Source organism: Brachyhypopomus gauderio, chromosome 1, assembly GCF_052324685.1.
Source record: "Brachyhypopomus gauderio isolate BG-103 chromosome 1, BGAUD_0.2, whole genome shotgun sequence".
NCBI lineage: Eukaryota > Metazoa > Chordata > Actinopteri > Gymnotiformes > Hypopomidae > Brachyhypopomus > Brachyhypopomus gauderio.
In genome coordinates, this window is record NC_135211.1 from 44,603,112 (window position 1) to 44,621,691 (window position 18,580).

At 41.2% G+C, this 18,580-nt stretch overlaps 3 protein-coding genes and 1 long non-coding RNA gene across 7 annotated transcripts; all 4 read left to right on the forward strand.

Annotated features, from left to right (window-relative positions):
- Positions 1-259: 259 nt before the first annotated feature.
- On the forward strand, positions 260-1,950 carry LOC143527618 (uncharacterized). The gene is made up of 4 exons (XR_013134196.1): positions 260-481; positions 1,211-1,291; positions 1,379-1,417; positions 1,543-1,950. It is a non-coding gene; the product is annotated as an uncharacterized LOC143527618 (long non-coding RNA).
- A 2,770-nt stretch (positions 1,951-4,720) lies between these two features.
- Positions 4,721-7,554, forward strand: scpp5 (secretory calcium-binding phosphoprotein 5). Its single transcript, XM_077022935.1, has 11 exons — positions 4,721-4,974; positions 5,079-5,173; positions 5,533-5,598; positions 5,748-5,822; positions 5,916-5,969; positions 6,112-6,180; positions 6,630-6,659; positions 6,761-6,814; positions 6,960-7,028; positions 7,170-7,184; positions 7,305-7,554. The coding sequence occupies exons 2-10, from the start codon at positions 5,120-5,122 to the stop codon at positions 7,173-7,175; spliced, it is 477 nt and encodes a 158-aa protein (XP_076879050.1). The 5' UTR covers positions 4,721-4,974; positions 5,079-5,119; the 3' UTR covers positions 7,176-7,184; positions 7,305-7,554.
- A 2,421-nt stretch (positions 7,555-9,975) lies between these two features.
- Positions 9,976-12,138, forward strand: enam (enamelin). Of its 4 annotated transcripts, none has more exons than XM_077015437.1 (6): positions 9,976-10,109; positions 10,340-10,396; positions 10,559-10,582; positions 10,699-10,773; positions 11,615-11,680; positions 11,790-12,137. In XM_077015437.1, the coding sequence occupies exons 2-6, from the start codon at positions 10,340-10,342 to the stop codon at positions 11,958-11,960; spliced, it is 393 nt and encodes a 130-aa protein (XP_076871552.1). In that variant the 5' UTR covers positions 9,976-10,109; the 3' UTR covers positions 11,961-12,137. The 4 variants fall into 4 exon arrangements, with proteins under 4 accessions (XP_076871552.1, XP_076871542.1, XP_076871533.1 ...); XM_077015427.1 differs by having other exon boundaries at positions 9,983-10,109; positions 10,696-10,773; XM_077015418.1 differs by having other exon boundaries at positions 10,039-10,114; positions 11,790-12,138.
- A 2,363-nt stretch (positions 12,139-14,501) lies between these two features.
- Positions 14,502-18,272, forward strand: cnga1a (cyclic nucleotide gated channel subunit alpha 1a). The gene is made up of 5 exons (XM_077015396.1): positions 14,502-14,681; positions 14,791-15,132; positions 15,235-15,339; positions 15,795-15,901; positions 16,049-18,272. Exons 1-5 carry the CDS (start codon positions 14,605-14,607, stop codon positions 17,545-17,547), a joined length of 2,130 nt encoding a protein of 709 aa, XP_076871511.1. The 5' UTR covers positions 14,502-14,604; the 3' UTR covers positions 17,548-18,272.
- The last annotated feature ends 308 nt before the right edge of the window (positions 18,273-18,580 follow it).

Sequence of the window (18,580 nt, forward strand, 5' to 3'; positions counted from 1 at the left end):
TTATTTTTGCCTATTTTTTATTCCAGGTTTTACAGTTTCTGTTAGTTCACATTTTCTAGCCATGTGTGTGTTATGTAGAAGTAAAGAAGAACTGCCTGTCTGAGCAGTAAACACATTATTGCCAACGCAGGTGTGTTAATCAGTGTTCAGCCATCCAGTGTAGGGGTGGGATACACACAGTTGCCCTGCCTTTAGTCATCAGGTGGACTAATGATTGCAGTAGACTGCATTTCCAAACACCACCCTCCCAGCTTGTGAAATGTGGATTAATTTCAAAGAACACATGAAGCTATTGCTTCACGGATAATTGGCATTGTGTCTTGTTGTGACAGCTAAGCTTCATTGCGAGGGCGGGGGCGGTGGGTCTGGGCAGAGTGGGTTTAGGAGATCTCACCCATCTGTTCTTTATTTGTTCATTTGTTCATTGCTTTTCCAACAACATTTCCTACAATGTTTTGTATCTCCTGCTGAAGACATTCATGTAAGTCCTGGGACTAAGATAACGTCTTTCTGCTTATAATGTTGCAAATTATATCAAGTTAGGTTTGAACATTAATTCAACTGTATCTACTGCGAAATAATTTAGATTTTTTTTAAATATTATTTTAATAAATATTCTAGAACGGACATACGCAAATTTGAAATGCTGCGGTATTGTTTAATTTTGCCTTTGGTTGCCCATGGGTGACACTTTGTGGTTAAATGTGGTACTTACATTTGCAGAGGACTTTAACCGAATTAAATGTAACATTATTTCCTGAATTCTTCTGCTTATTGTTAATGATTTTGCAATATTGAGAAAAAAAACATGTAGACTTTGTGTGTTTTAATTACATTTATTTATTTATTGCACTTTTAATTTGCCATACTTCAGATTTTGCATTTGTATTTGTGAGTAAAAAGTTGGAACCCTGCAATTTTGCAAGTGACCAGACTGAATAAACAAAAACTGCGTCACATTAAATGCAAAGCAGTAAACTCTGACATTAGAATGTCAAGAGTATTGGACATTATGACTGGATGAATTCCTTTCAAGTTTATTTATGTAGAATAGAATAGAATAGAATAGAATAACGCCTATCGTGCACAGCAGTCACTCAAAGCTCTTTACAAATTTGATGTAGTGTTCATAAGCCATGGCACACATGCAGTATGCACAAACACGCAGTAAGAACAAGGCAAACGCATTATGAAATTGCTTTGTCTTTAGTCATTGAAGTGAACAATGGACAATCCCGGGATGGTCTCTTTCCTACTCATATCTGCCCTATGTCTGATGCTACCTGGAACTGTGAGTATTTTATGGAATTTGTCACCTACTTCTTTGTACATAATAAAAGCATGAAGGAACATTAAAGAGAAAGGACTTTTATTATAGGTTTGTGGCCATCGCCGATGGAAGTCATCAAGCAGTGAGGTAAACCCGATCGCTATTTTTTCTGCCGTGTAAGAAGTGCACTGGCTTGGTGTGAATATGAGCCACCAAGCCACCGAGTCCTGCAGGAATGTGGCCATGCTGGTTTTCCCATGTCTTGTCTCCAGAGGATCTACCTGCACCGCCACCCTGGGTTCTACAAGTACTCCTTCAGTCAGCCTCCATGGATTCCTGTCCTATGGCCCCTCTTTCCTGGGATCTTCTCTGCCCCTGCCCCCGGACCAGCCCCCGCTCCTGCACCTGCACCTGCCCCCACCGCTGCCCCTCCTGTCACTAACCGCGGAGACGCTGGCTAGACTGATACAACTACGAATGTGCTCGAGATGGAGGAGGTTACAGATTTAGATTGTTAATAGAAAATGCAAAGTTCCATATAATAATACTGACATATGATAATACTGCTTAAACAGTTTAATTGATTTAAGTGATTAAACAATTCATTGACCCTGAACTACAATTACTGAAACCTGTTTTACATGTTTTTATCTTTCTTAACAAATAAACCTCTTTATTTATTTCTTTTTTTTTGGACTAAGCATTGCAGGTGATATTTTCCTTTCTTTTTTCTAATAATTTGTATTATCTGCTTTACTGGATGGCAGTAATTGCTAGTATTTCATATGCTTCATGGTTAGGAACTCTAGCCTATAAGAGGCGATACTTAAAGTCAGAGCCGTGTCCAGCTGCAGGGTGTGGAAGTGTAATTTAGAGCTTTAGAGGTTGTGCTGGGTGGGTGTCACTTCTTGAGTCACCATTGCGTGTGGAGATATCCCTCCCTCTCCTGTCTGTAATGGAGTCCCAGCTCTGGATAAGGTTAGTAATGCAGGTGAGAAACCCTATTGGTGAAAGGGTAAAGACTGCTATGGTTTTGCCAGTGTTTGGACTGTAAACAGAGAGAAGCTTCATCAAGGCTGAATCCTCATAGGTGGTATCAGAGTCGGAGAGGCCTGGGGCATTTGCCATCACTTTCAAACTCTCATGATACACAACACTAATGAAGTGACTGGAAAGGGTGAATGGATCAACTGGTTATTGTAAACTGTGGAAATAATGCAAAACAAAAATAAAGATCTGGTCAAAGATAGAGCAAAAGAAATAGCAAGAACGAAAGGATTCAATCTTTCACTAACTTATTGAAAGTGGGCACTTCTCGCCTCTTTTATTCTTATGCAACATTTTAGTTGTTTTCCTGTACCTTGCTGGACCACCATCCCAGAAGTTTTCCTGCAATTCCATGAAAAGTTCAGTGAGACATATTACACATATGTGGTCCAGAATGAGTACAGTCTAGATATTACATATGATGTCTCTCCAAGTTCAAACTTGCAACATTCTGTAACCCTCAAGCACTGACTCTGATCATGTTTTAGCTGTCAGAGTTGTGTCACCACAGGCACACAGGCAGAAAAAGCCTAAACAAAGCTCACTTCAGAAACTTGGTTTGTATCCAAACACAAAGGTTATTGAGTTCAGCAGAAAACCCCTTCACCTCTACCTGTCCAGCTTTAGCTCACCTGCACCTGTCTGACTTAGCTCACCTGTAACTGTTTGGTTTATCTCAACTGTACCTGTATGGTTTAGCTCCCCTGTACCTGTCTGACTTATTTCCCCAGTACCTGGCTGGCTTAGCTTACGTGTACCTGTCTGGTTTAGCTCACCTGTACCTGTCTGGCTTAGCTCACCTGTACCTGTCTGGCTTAGCTCACCTGTACCTGTCTGGTTTAGCTCACCTGTACCTGTGTCCAGCACACAACTGCTAGGGCTGACCATACTCTCCACTCACTATGTGGTATTACACTGACTTCACATGACTATTCTATGCAATACTGTCTAAATTTTTGTCAGTAGCTGAATGACTATAAAATATGACAGGTGACTGCTATCAGCAGCAGGAAATGGTTGTGTGTGTGTGTGTGTGTGTGTGTGTGTGTGTGTGTGTGTGTGTGTGTGTGTGTCTGTGTGTCTGTGCACGGGCATTTGTGTGTCTATGGTGTGTGTGTGTGTGTGTATGTGTGTGTGTGTGTGTCTGTGCGCCTGTATGTGTGTGTGTATGTTTGTGTGTGATTGTGTGTGTGTGCCCGTATGTGATGATGATGACTTCAGTGACTAAAACAGGTGAATCAGGTGATTCCCAGGAACCATAATCTTTACCTCTGTAGCCAGCATTTAATTCAACTATAGAGAAAGTTGGCGATAATAGCTCACTACATGCTACTTAGTAACAGCATGGCACAGACAGCATGGCACAGACAACTGTCTGCATGTTCAATAATATGGAGTGAACTAGAACAATTTTGTATTTTCTTAAATAGCAGTCTACAGATAAACTGGGAAAACTAAGTATCCGTATTAATATTAGTAAGAATTAGGAGATTCACAATTCAGATTATTATTATATTGATGTTTTTTTAGTTGTCTGTTCATTTTCTCCTTTGGAAAGACTACTAGGGCCTTAAATCCTATGTGGGGGGGGGGGGGGGGATAGCGAAAGAGGGACAGAGAGAGTGTATATGTGTGTGTGTGTGTGTGTGTGTGTGTGAGAGAGAGAGTGAGTGAGTAAGAGAGAGAGAGAGAGAGAGAGAGAGAGAGAGTGTGTGTGTGTGTGTGTGTGAGTGAGTAAGAGAGAGAGAGAGAGAGAGAGAGAGAGAGTGAGAGAGTGTGTGTGTGTGTGTGTGTGTGTGTGTGTGTGTGTGTGTGTGTGTGTGTGTGTGTGTGTGTGTGTGTGTGTGTGTGTGCGATGTTTCAGTGAATGGGTTCATTAAAGCCCAGATTTGCATTATTAAAGAAATTGTGTTTTGACCCAAGAGCCATTTGCCGCTGATCAGCATTGGTGCGGTGACGCTTGTGGTGTTGTTCACCCCAGTTAATTGGCAATATGCTGCAATCAGTGTGTCACGTTTATCATTATTTGGATAGATTATTTTAGCATCATCACTGTACTGTTTACTGATATTAGACTCGCAAGTCAATGCGCCTAAAAACGCGTCACACGCGTAAAGAAAACAAGGTTGCCAGTAGGGAAAACATGTTAAATGTTTAAAATGGAGCGTTGCACATATTATTCCCAGACGGGTGTTTATTAACAGCATGCTTCAAAATGCTCCAAATACTTTCAAAGCTCTTCAAGGTGGTATTTTGGTGCATAATTGAATAAGATCCAGAATACAGACATTCCCCACTGCACCACCTTGTCTAGTTTTATACCAATATTCATACACTTTTGCACAATAAACGTCCAGGATACACATGCAGGAAAACATGCAGTGTGAGGCCGACACCTCGTTTATTCTTGAGCTGCCTGAAATATACGGCTGTCTGCAGTTCCCTGCCATGTTATCATGATAATCATAACTGCCCTGATATTTCAAGCACCGGGTCTGGCTACAGGTCATTTAGTAAATTACCGTGTCCACCTATGTGCGGGGCCATGATTAAGTCAGGCGTAAGAGACAGCGTCAGAATAAAAGCGCTGCTTCTTTCAACGCTTTCAACCACAAGCATCAACCGAGCCGTCGTTATCGCCTCCAGCTCCACCTAAGGTGAGGTTCAAATCCTTCCGCCGGTAACGTCCTGGGGTTTTGCATTGAGTGCTGTACTTTCTGTGAAATCTTTCTAAATGTCATGTCACGTCGCTATTCTGCAGGACCGCATCGCTCCTCATTTTGCTGTTCGGCATCCGCCACCATGTGGAGTTCCATCCTCTGTCTGTCTTTTGTCACAGCAGTGTCGGCTGCACCAGTATGTAGAAACCAGATAAAAGACAACATCATGCTTTATCGTGTTTTTCTTTTTAGATTAATTCAAAGCCATTACTGTATAAATGATTTGGGGATCAGTAAGGTGCTCTACTCTAAACCTAGACCAGGTGTGGCAGACCTGGTGCTGTCTAGATCTGGAATTGTCGATAAGCTGTCGATAAAAGTTTGGTGTTGCTGCAGGTCCACATTCCAGCCGAGCAAGCAGAGTTTATTACGTCCCTGCTTGTCTGGAATGAATACACACCGGCTTCCTGCAGATAGGAGTTGACACGCCTGATTTAGCCTTTAACTCAGGAGCTTGAGACGTCTTCTTTCTTTCTGGTGCAAACATATTTACAGATGTCGCCGTTCCTCAATTACTTGCCACACTATGGAAATCCAGTACCATCAGGCCCCTCTACACAGGTGATTCAATCATTGTCCTGAGATTTCTGAGAGTAGGTGCAGAAGAAATCATAAAATTGATATTTCCTAAAGACAAGCAGTAACTGTGGGGGAAATATGTAAAATTGTTCATTTATAAAACTGCCCTGTTGTATGGATTTGTTTTGAAGGGGAATACTGATTTCTTCCCTGCGGTACCTTCTCATCTTCAGCCTAGCATCAACAGTCCTATCAGCATGGAAATAGTATGCCCCATTTTTTAACCTCAAACATTATTTTTGTCACATTATCTTTGACGCACTCCCAGACTATCACTTTTCTATGTGATCTCTCTTCAGGTCTTTCCTCCGAGTTTCCCGGGCTCTCCAGCAGGGGGCGCAGGGTCTGGACACGTGAGTTCTCTCGCCACACACCTGTGTACCACACATTCCTACATCTGTTTATAAACCAGAAATATGTGTCTATCTCACTCGCTTTCATGTATGTATTCATCTTGTCTGGAGTGATGGGGTATTTTATTTTTTATGTTCACAGGTTTTTCCAAGCCAGGCTTTCATTAAGTACTCTCTCCCCAAAGCTCCTGGCAGAAAAAGTGTGGAAATTGTAAGTAATTCATCCACAGTTCTGGGTTGCTCTGCTTCTTTAAGGTTATTGCTGACTCTTTTACAGCAAACCACTATTGATTTTAGCACTGAACACTCTATGCTTGCGGAACTATTAAATTACGTTACTATTAAATTAGGTTACTTGAAATTAAATTTAAAGTTGAATAAAATATTGGAGATCTGAATTTAAATAAGTCTATATTGCTGAGGTTCTGGTTTTGACCCATAACAGAAGCCCTTCCACAGTCTTTAAGAAAAGTAATGTAAGCCCGCAGTAGCAGGGAACATGTTAATTAAAAAGAATGCTAGACTTTAGGACGTCATTTTAAAATGCATTGGCTTAATATCTTATTATAGTTAATTAGAGGGATGTGCATGTAGCATATTCTTCTGAACCTGTCATATAGTAGCTGCCCCAATAACTGTGTTTCACTTTTTTCATTGAAGTATTACCCCTATGACTTCAGACAAGGCCAGGTAGCACTCTTCATTTTCTGGATTTTCTAAAGTTTAACAAAAACAGAGCTTTTGTCAGCAGTATTGGCTATTAAAATGACATTTTGAAATCCATTCTCTAGATCTTGCCCTTCGACTACTCACCACAGACTGTTCCACAGCAGCAACCACCTAGAGTAAGATTGCTATGCGTTAAAATTATATAAAGATTATTTATTTAAAAAGGAAACATCTATTCAGTAACTCTCTCTCTCTCTCTCTCTCTCTCTCTCTCTCTCTCTCTCTCCCCTTCTCACCCCTTTACAAATCCTCTAATTCCAGGCTACACCTCCACAGTTCAGTGAAGTTCAGCAGCAAATTCAGCAGGATCAGCAAGTGCAGGCAGGCCAGGTATGAAAAGTGTGTGTACGTGTGTGTACGTGTGTGTGCGCGTGTGTGCATGTGTGTGTGCGTGTGTATTCATCAATCAAAACATAAAAAATAGTTATTACCTCTAACATTTTTTCCTCCGTGTTGACTCCTGCATTGCAGCCATAGAAACTGAAGGTAAGTTACAGTCTTGCTATGAAAAACCGATCAATATTTCACATTGAAAAGACAGGACGACAGGCACGATATTTTTCAGTATCTGTTTTAAGTAATTTTATTCCCCTCTCTTTTTGACAGAAACGTTCTTGCCCTGAAGCTCTGGGGGATTGAGATGTTAAGATCTCAGCACAGATAGTCTGGAGCTGATAGCCGTAGTCAGATGCCTTCTAGAAGAATGCTGCTCAGATAACTTTTAGCTCTGTAGCCCATTTTCTTCTGGGCCTTGTGGGTAGATCATCGCTATCATTCACAAGTAACTCAATATGTATGAACTTGCTTTGATTAACAAAAGTTGACTATGTAAATCAAGTTTGAAAAATAAATTAAAGTGTATGATTATATTTTTGGTGTTATCTGATCTATGTAATACTGAATCGGTCGCATAAGATAGTGACTGCACGATGCTTTGAAATTTCTTTTAAATATAAAATTGAAGTACAAAAAAAAAAAAAAACTGGGGTCAAATCAAAGGCAAATGTAAGTGTGCTTGTACAAGAGAAAGGTTTGACTCTGGGCCTTAATCACACTGCATCTGTTTTCCCCTCGTCCAACTTGTGAAGACACGTTTATCAACTTTTCAACAGCTTCTCACCTCTCTTAGTATGATCCCACAATGCAGCGCTGCATCAAAGTGAAGCAGCCTCTCACTTCATCTTCAACTCTCCGCTCTCTGTTTGAACTAATGTCTGGAAGAGTGTTCAGCACCTGGAGGAAAGCACTCAGCTTGAGCACCAACACTTCTTTGAATGTTTGTTGTTGTTGTGATTCATTCAGAGCAGAAGAAAGACTAAAACTAAAAACAAGTGTGTTCAGAATTGGTGCCACGTATGTTAGTGGACCCAACACATAACAATCACATGAATGGTGAAAGAGTGTGCTACCGTACCAAAGGACTAAATAATAGATTCGGGAGCATTCAGTATACAAAACTCTAACTTTTCTGCCTTGGAACCGCACCATAAAATTGCAGAGATATTCAAGATGGGTTAGGGTTGGGGGTCACTGATTTTATGGAATGTTATAGATTTTGTCTATAGGGAACAGAATGCAAAATGAATGGCCCCTCATTTCAGTTTGTTTATGCCGTATTATAATGTGTTATCTTCGGATGAGTGAATATGCAAAAGAATATAAAATGGACAGCAGGACGGAGAAGATGGAAAGGTGGGTCTTCTGCAGTTTCCACCTCTGGGTTGTCTGCTCGTTCAAGGTCTGTGATGTGTAACAGTCATGCCACATTTCATAATGACATACAGACAATAATAAATCCTGATTTTCTCAAGTCTCAGAAATAATAACTCAGATACATCAGCATGATACATCAGTTTTTCATCACATTTAATAAAATCACTTTTTAAAAATTTATTTTATTTATATTTTATGTATTTTATTTATTTTTATTAGGTGGTTCAGAATTTACAGATCTGTTATGAAGGTGCCTGGAGCCATTTTTAAACAGAACAAACAAGAAAGAATACTAGATGTTCCTTTTGAAGGTCTTCAACTATATTGCAGGCTTGCAAGTAGAGGCAGACTGGGTCATAGCAAAGCAGCATGTCACACTGCATCAGGAATTAATTACAGAGTGAGTGAGAACCAGAAAATATTTGTGAAATATTATACATTCAGCCCCACACAACCACACAATGTACACTAATATACACACCTTCACACAAACATACTTTCAGTCATGCACACCCTCTCACCAATAACCAACATGCATTCACTCAGATTCAGTCATGCATTCATACACACACAGCAGCCACTGACATGCACCCACATACTCATCTAGGCTCAATCGTGGAATATAAATAATGACCAAAGCAGATATCGACACATGCAAACACAGCAGAGATTCCAAGGGTTGAAAAGGTAATAAAGACAGCCATGACTGCAGCGATGACATTTCACGAAGGGATAAGAAAAATAAGAAAAGGTCATTGTAGAAGTGAGGTACTATCCTGGATGGGGTGGGGGCGGAGGTTAGGGGGGGTAGAATTTCTGGGGGTAATATGAAAGACCTTGGGAGGACCCAGACTCAGACTATGTATACAGGACAAAGAAAAACATGGAGACAAGTAAGAGTGTAATGGGTCTCTCTCTTCCACGTTGTGTTTAGCTTTACACAAAGCTGATCCATTTGAAACATGTTTTCCCCCAGCAGGACTATGGGACACAGTTGGAATGTCCTTCCCAATCAAAGCATCTGCCTGTGCCTTCAGAATCCACCAGAACAGAACACGCACCAATGGACCATGGACCCTTATCACCAAACGTCACCCAACTCAAGCACATCCCACGGCCTTTGCTCTAGCAAACCACGCACGGCAGCAATCATAAAACAGCTCGCATGCAGACGGCCATCTAAGCTGTGACCTAGACCCAAAACATCTGCAGGTGAGAGCGCAGACAGCAGATGTGCTGCTGAGCTGAGCAGCGTGGCAACAGAACATGGGGTAATTTATAATTCTGCCCATCTTCACACATATCAGTGTTACACCCCCGAGCCTCTAATTATCTGGTTGACATTCACTTCAACACTGACTCTGATGTCTTTAAAGCTCTGATGTCTGCGTGCTTTTAAGAGTGCACATTCTTGACAGCACCGTAACACGTGGACAAAGCCCCCAGCCTGTAACATTTAGTGCATCATCTTTACCGCCTTCATTTTGAAGAACTGTAGGTACACCAAGCGAAAATGTACAGTCTGTAATTATACATAATGAGCCATTAACACTTTCGATTCTGAATCATTTTTGTAATGTTTCTCCACTCTGTTTCCTGGGGCATGATTGGCTCGTTCCAGAGTATATATTTCAACTCTTCTGACTAAACTCATGTTGTGTTTCTCCAAGACATCTTCAGATTTGCTTGACAAGAGAGGTACGGTTAGTATAAATATATTTTTTTTGCTTTAGCACTATGTTTAGCTGTCTGTAACTTAGGTTTTGATTTAAGGGGTATTTGTGAAGACCATTCTAACTGTATACCCAGTGGGAAGACATATAGTATTTCCCTTGGTCATGAAATTTAAGAGTAGAGAAGGATGTTTTCCACTGAAAAGCTTCAAAAAACCGTGTGCTTTTGTGTGTGTTCATGGCTCATCTGAACAGATGATGCAGACTGTGGTGATCTTGATGTGTGTGTTGGGATACTCACTAACAGCCCCAGTGAGTGATCAATTCACTTAAGAAATTCACTTCATTTTTGGAAATTTGGAAATTTAGAAAACTGTCAACATAAATTCAATTACCACTGATTTAGCAAACATTAATTCATAGTGCTTATTATAATATTGAGTGATTTATCATTTCTTGTTCGCTTCTTGTCAGGCTCCTGAACAGGGCAGCAATGAGGTAAGATTGCTCTCTATAACCTAATCAACCACCTGATGACATAGTCGAAATGTGTCATTAGCTTTAAGGTGGCTTTTCACATAATGATGCGTGTCTTCGGTTCCCCTGCGTAGCAGCAGAGAGCCGCCCATGCTCACACAGCCCTGCAGCTGATGGAGCTCCACTGGATGAAGAACCACCTACAGCAACAGGTCAGTGCTGATGGAGAGCTTTGATTACAGACAGCAGTCTGCCAAATCCAAAATCAACCCATGCCATCCATTTTGCCTTCATTCCTCTCGCTCTCAGTGTGGTTAAGGTCCTGCTTCTCCACAGATGCCCGCATGCTTCCCAAATGCACGCTTTCTTTAATCAATTAATTAACACTTTAATTCCACATCCATTAATTATTCAGATCACCCAATGGCCCATTTACATGTCATGTTTAAATAAATGTTTAAATGGAAACTTTGGGAAATATGTGCTTTGGATATGTGGAACATAGAACCTGAGCGGTGTCATTGTGAACAATGCAGACTTTAAAAAGGGCCAAGCATTAAAAAACATGACCCAATAAAATAATCTGTAAAAAAAAAAAAAGATCAAAGACAGCTGTTCAAAAAGAATTCAAAAAGAACCATGTCTAATACAGCCCAAAAACTCCAAAAAGAATTCATTCCCAGTACAAACACACTGCACATTTAAAACATTATTTTTATTATTTTAAAATTCTCATTGTAGTTTAGGGTGCATGATTAAGGGCTTCATTCAGCACTGAAAAAATCTCTCTTTTTCCAGGCAGAGGACCAGCCTCTTCAAGCATCTTAATCTCCTCTTAATCTCTTATGTATGCTGTAATTTATATGGAAGATTGGCATCACTACATGCATTGTACATGCAACATTGTAGTTTAATTATAGTTATAAAGTACAGTTTTTAATCTGACTCTTTTGAATCACTTATGATAACTTAACTTAATATACCCATCAGTCTTATTTTCATGATTGTCAAGACCGCGCGTGCTGTATTGATGCTCATGTCGATTTACTTCAGGGTTTAATCAACAACAACAAGCCAGTGCTGCCCCCTAGAGGACGTGGCTCTGTCATGGAAGGTCAGGTGAGTTATTCGATAAGGCTCTCAGGATTACACTGCAGCCATATGTGGCAAGTCTCTAAAGCAGCAACTTGAGTCCACTGATTGAAGTGGAGGTCTTACTCTGCGCCAGCCCCAGTTTGGTGGATCCAACCCCCCTGACAGCAACCCGGCAGGACCAGCAGACCTGTTGAATTCTGATGAGGTAGAAGAGTCAGAAGGTGGAGGAGCCCCAGCCTCTGAACCTGCTGATGACCCCATTATCAACGCCCCACTGAATGCTCCTGCTCTGCCTTTCCAGTGAGTGACAGGGCCTGAGGTCCCGCCTCCTGCAACTCTGACAGATGAGGCGTAGGACTGAACACCCATGTGTTCTTAAAACAATTGCTAATGCAGGTAGGGTTCGTATAATGAAGAGTCTATGCACTTGGAAGAGAAGAACATGTTAGGTTGAAGGGGAGAAGGGGAGGGGTTAGGTTAGGTTGAAGGGGAGAAGGGGAGGGGTTAGGTTAGGTTGAAGGGGAGAAGGGGAGGGGTTAGGTTAGGTTGAAGGGGAGAAGGGGAGGGGTTAGAGTTTGAATTATCCATGTGAGCCTCAGTGTACTCGGAACAATAAATGAACCTTTGCGACAGCTTCCTGTCTCATGATTTGGCTTGACTTACTTTTCAAATAAAAATGCATTATGTACTTCTGCAATTAGGGGCCTCTTTATTACATCCACACATCTAATGCACGTCCTCTTATGTATATAGGACCAAATCTCACTATTACACCCAATATGTCTGTGTACACCACAAAACCATCATTACTGAATGCATTCTTGGAGTGCACCTTTGCGCCTTGTGTATTGTATTGTATCATCACTGCAGATTCTTATTCAACACTGGGAGTTTTATTCGTTTTCCTTTCTGCTTTGCTAATGCACATGATCCATTTCATCATGGAGGCATCATTGAAGAAATGTGGTCTTTCCAGCCACATTAAACCTCCATCCAGCTTTGAATGAAGCAGTAAAGTAGATGGACGTGTGCGGAGAAACAGGGACGGCTTGCTTTAATAGGATAAGGGAGAGACCTCGGGCTGAGTGCTGACTGGGCAAGTGGCTCTTTGCTATGAGTAAATCCTCCACTCATCTTTGTGATCTACAACACAGGCAGAACACATTCAATCATGGTTGGTCTCATTCTTACTCCCGTTAAGCCTAAACCTATAGTTAAGTCCCTCCGTGTAACCACTGATGCTGGTTTATCATGTATGTCCCATATGTTTCTAAAATTGAACAACATTTGAGAAACCTAACCAAGATGAGACAGATGTATGTAAACCCTGCACTGAGAAACAAGTACAGTTCATAAGAACAACAGCTTATTTGCAAGAAATAAAGGTCGCACAACCTCTCTCCATGATATCACTGTCTGATATGCTTTTGTGCAATATTAAATCACACCAAGGGTAAAATGTGCAAGTCACCGTTTTCTCTTAAGTGCAATCATTCCTCAGTTATTAACATTTATTTATTATTCCTGAGTGTATGTAGAGGATTTTTGCTACAATACTTTGACATCTACATTTACAACTGCTGATTTTGTGATCAAACACTGCTATAACTGCTACCAGATTCACAAATCAGCAGCCTCTCATTCCACTTTAGCACCACACACTTGTACATTCCAGTACTTTGCATTTGTAAATCTATTAAAGGCTGTATTATAATTATTTCATGCTTCAACACATCTACAGGCCTGCTCCAGACTATCCCTCATTGCATCATTCATCTCATTCCATCTTGTTCAGTAGACTGTTAAGAATGCAACGACCTGTATTGAAACCCAGAAAAGGAGAATTGGACGTTACTCTGCTGTCATTTACTTTGCACTGACTGCCTGATTAGTTTCACATTTACTACAGACTCCTTAATCTAGTCCTCAATGACCTAGATCTAATGCATCCTGCTGATCTCATCACAATTTGAAAAAAAAACCCAATACAATTATTATTATTATTGCTATTATTATTATTATTATTATTGAGAGAGCACAGTAACATCTTTAGCCATGCAGAGGCCGAGAGGGATAACAGACTGTGTCTCAGCTAGTTTAGCCTCTTAATAATCACCCAAATCCTTCTCAGGGTCAGCATCCTAGGGCTTGACAAAATGAGTGAAGTCACTTCGAAGGCAAAGTAACATGCCTGTTAACATATTACTACTGTCTTATTCAAAACGGTCACTTGACGGTAAATCTATAAAGCCTGAAGCTCTTTTTGTGAACTACAACTCTGAACATTAAAAGAGTGTTATGAAAAGACTGAGAGGATAAACGTGGTGAGTTTGAACTGAATTAAAATGAAATAACCATTTGATTCTGTCTAATCCTTGAGATTTCTCATTATTCATGAATTGTTTTCGTGTGTCATTTTATTTAATTAACATTAAATAATTAGGTAGTGTGAGAAGACAGAACAGGAATGCAGTAGTCTTAATGCTGTAATGCGAAAGATTTGTTAATCTCTCCATGTTCTCTCCATAATAGAAATGACATCCATCCCAATATCTTCAAACTGTGCTCTTAACCTATTTATTGTAACATACGATTCTATTGTCTTGAAATTATGTCAGACATTACAATATGCATTTTTGATGATTCATGATTCAGGAGTCAGTACTCAATCAGGTAGCCTGCTTGCTTCTCCTAGAAGCAAGATGTTCACATTTATTAAATTCAAGTATATTCAAACATAATTTGAAAAACAGAAAGAACATTTTGGAAAGAAAATTTTAGATCTTTATTACCTGACACAGTGTCCTTCCTCTGGACTTGTGGAATTTATTGAAAACCTGTAATAATTGTGTAAAGCATTCTGTATGTCAGTTTTAATAATAATCATAACGGTTATTGTTTTCATGAAGGGGTTATAGAAGAGACCCTCTTATAGAAGGACTTCAGTCATGGAAGACCCTAAGAAAGACAACAAAGACCCTCAATCCAGTCCTGGACGCCGGCGTGATGACTCCATCAAGGACCAGTAAGTCATCACAAGTCATGTTGACATTCTCAAGGTTTTAATGCCACATGCAAAATGTATATTTGCTGCTTCTGTGGTGTGAATTAGCATGCAAATTCATATTTTTCAGGGAAGAAAAGGAAGAAGTGAATAAAGAGAAAAAGTTGTCCACCAGAAAAAAGCAAAGGAGAGAAAAGAAGAAGAGAGAGAAGGAACAGGAGAACGAGAAGAAAAAGGAGCAAGAGAAAGAACAGGAACTGGAAGTAGCAAAAGAACAGGACCAGGAAGGAGAGAAAGAACAGGAACAGGAAGGAGGGGAAAAGTGCAAACAGGAAGGAGAGAAAGAGGAGAAAAAAGAATTGGGAAAAGAAGTAAAGGAGGGGGAACAAGAAACTGTGAAGGCACAAGAGAAAGAGAATGAAAAAGAGAAAGAGAAGGAAAAAGAGAAAGAGAAGAAGGACAAACCCGAAGGGTAGGTGCAAGTCATGAACATTTCAGTTAGTGGTTTTCATGAATCCTTCAGTGTGTGTCAGCATCTACTCATCAGCGTGTCTTGTTCGTTTCCTCCTTCAAGACCAAAAGAGGTGTTTGTGATTAATCCAGCAAGCAGCCTTTATTACTATTGGCTGGTTCTAATCACCATTCCTGTCATGTATAATTGGACAGTGATCATTGCCAGGTGAGCTTTCCATATGTTTTCAGAACTTCTTCTGCTCACGATCTCGTTCAGCGAGACATTCAAACTGAAGTGCTGTGTAGCAAGCAGTCAATGCTATAAAAATCATGGCATCTGTTCACACTCTACATGCATTTTTATATCATTTGTTGGCTCAATTTAAATAAATAAATAATTTAAATAAAATAAATCTTCGTGATAGATTGCAAGGCATGTTAAAGTCTTGAGGATTGTTTTGTTTAGTTTTTTTGTCAGTTGCTATCAGAGAAAATAGTTAAATTATCGTTTGTTTGAATAAGAAGAGTAGATTGCTTGACAGTATCCAGCAGTGTTGTAGTGTGTAAGATGCACATTTCTTATTTGATGTTGAATTTAAAGCAATATGAGTTGCAGTGTTTTCAGAGTACACATACGGTGGAGGGCATTACGGAGCAGTAATCAGTCATTCTTTTGTGCAGAGCCTGCTTTGAAGAACTGCAGCATGAATACCTGATAACATGGTTCATCCTTGACTGCACCTGTGATCTCCTTTATGTGGCAGACATGGCCTTCAGGACCAGGACTGGTAAAGACGAGCCTCTTGGATGAAATCAGAAAGTTGAAAATTAAAAAGTCTTACATCTTAGCTCAAAGGGAATAGTCAATCTTTTTTGCTGGATCCTTGCTGGATCCTTCATGCTTCAGCATTTTAGATTTCATCTCTTTCAAACAGGGTATCTCGAGCAAGGCTTGCTGGTCAAAGACGAGGAGCTCCTTCGTAAGCACTACACGGACAGCATTCAGTTCCGACTCGACGCCATCTCCATGATCCCCACTGATGTGCTGTATTTTGCGTTGGGGCTGGACTACCCCGAGATTCGCATCAACAAGCTCTTGCGCATCGGCCGCATGTTTGAGTTCTTTGAGCGCTCCCAGACAATGACCAACTACCCCAACATCTTCCGCATCTGCACCCTCGTCATGTATATACTCATCATCATTCATTGGAACGCGTGCTTCTATTTCTCTTTCTCCAAGTCCATTGGCTTTGGCTCGGATGCCTGGGTGTACCCAGCGCTTACGGAGCCCGAATTCGACAAGCTGATGAGGAAGTACTCCTTCAGCCTCTACTGGTCCACCCTCACGCTCACCACCATTGGAGAGACGCCATCGCCCGAGCTGGACTCCGAGTTTTTGTTTCACGTGATGGACTTCCTTGTAGGCGTTCTGATCTTCGCCACCATCGTCGGCAACATCGCCACCATGATCTCCAACATGAACGCGGCGCAGGCCCAGTTCCAAGCCCGCATCGACAACATCAAACAATACATGCAGGTGCGTCACGTCAGCAAGGACCTGGAGGTCCGCGTCATCAAGTGGTTCGACTATTTGTGGACCAATAAGAAGGCGCAGAACGAAAGGGAGGTTCTCCGCTACCTCCCCGACAAGCTGCGGGCTGAGCTCGGCATGAACGTGCACCTGGACACGCTGAAGAAGGTGAGGATCTTCGCAGACTGTGAGGCGGGCCTGCTGATTGAGCTTGTGCTTAAGTTACAGCCGCAGGTGTTCAGCCCCGGTGACTACATCTGTCGCAAAGGCGACATTGGGAGAGAAATGTACATCATCAAGGAGGGGAAGTTGGCCGTGGTGGCGGACGACGGCGTCACGCAGTTCTGCGTCCTAGGCGATGGGAGCTACTTTGGTGAGATCAGCATCCTGAACATCAAGGGCAGCAAAGCGGGGAACCGCCGGACGGCGAATATCCGCAGCATCGGGTACTCGGACCTCTTTTGCTTGTCGAAGGACGATTTAATGGAAGCTCTGACGGAGTACCCCGAGGCTAAAATGATGCTGGAGGAGAAAGGGAGGGAGATCCTCATGAAAGATGGCTTGATCGACCTGGACCCAGCCAGCATGAAGCCTGACCAGAAGGACCTGGAGGACCGCGTGAACCGCATTTATAGCACAATGGAGCTGATGCAGGCCAAGGTGAAGAGGCTGCTCTCGGACTACGAAAGAAACGAGAAAGGACTTAAGTGGCGCATTGCTGAGATGGAGCGCTACGTTGGGGAGGAGGAGGAGGAGGACGACGACGACGATGGGTATGAGGAGGAGGGGAGGGACAAGGAAGAGGAAGTCGCACCGGAGCAGGAAATGAAAGAGGATGCCGAAGAAGACAAGAAAGAAATTATGGAAATGACAGAGTCAGAGGAGAAGCCAGATAAAGAATGAAGTAATGTACATTCAAGATCTCTAAGACTGTGCAATAATAAAGAAAATGAAGAATTAAGCAGATTTCTACAAAGACAAGAGACAGTAAGACCAAGTCCAAGGGACAAAGAGACACGGCTCTCAAACATACTGCAGTCAAGTTAAGCATGCTGAGACCTATAGTGACTGAGTCTCTATGTGTTGGCTTTTATAGCATTATATTCAAATGGCCACAAGACTGCAGCAGAGAGTCTGTGATGACTGAGAACTCTGCGCTTCTAAATCTGCTTTTATAAAATGTTTATAAGCTGTGAAATAAGGCAGGAAATTGAGGCAACCCATTTTACTCACTAGCTCATGGACAGTTGAAAAATTCCTAAACATTTTTCCACCCCTATTTGGGAAGTAACAATACCTCTTGGACAATAAGAACTAGATTGTGGTCTAAGACTTTTTGCACAATACCGTACTGTTCATTTCTTTTCTACAGAGATTTTACATTTTGCTTTGTGACAGATAAAAAGCATTACACTCAATTCAGTGGAGCTGAATGTGATAAACACAAGTTAACAGGCATTTTAATTGTATAACTCAGAATTGGAGAATCGAACTTTAAATTGAATTGTATTCTGAATACACATTCAGAAATATACATTATTCATTAGTTTAATTGCTATTGTCAAGTCATTAACTCCAGATAACGGTAGAAATTGGAACGAAATCCAATTTATGTGGATTTATTTCATGCTTAGTAAATAAACTCATTAAAGATTTTGAACTGGTTTTATATCCAGGAAAAAAGTCATTAGCCTAATGTCATTATGTATATTAACAAGGAAGCTGGGTAGGGAAACACAAGCAGACTGAGGAGTTAATACAGGCTTCTCAGAATGTTCTGTAAATGTGTTTTAGGCAGTATACACCAGTTGTTGTGAGGAGAACCCAGTCTAATGCAGAAAGCCGTGAAAACTGGCCATCATTAGGATGTTCATTTAACCCCGTGTTCAGAGCCTCTTCGTTAATGAAATCTTGGTCAGAGCTGTAATTGCCAAGT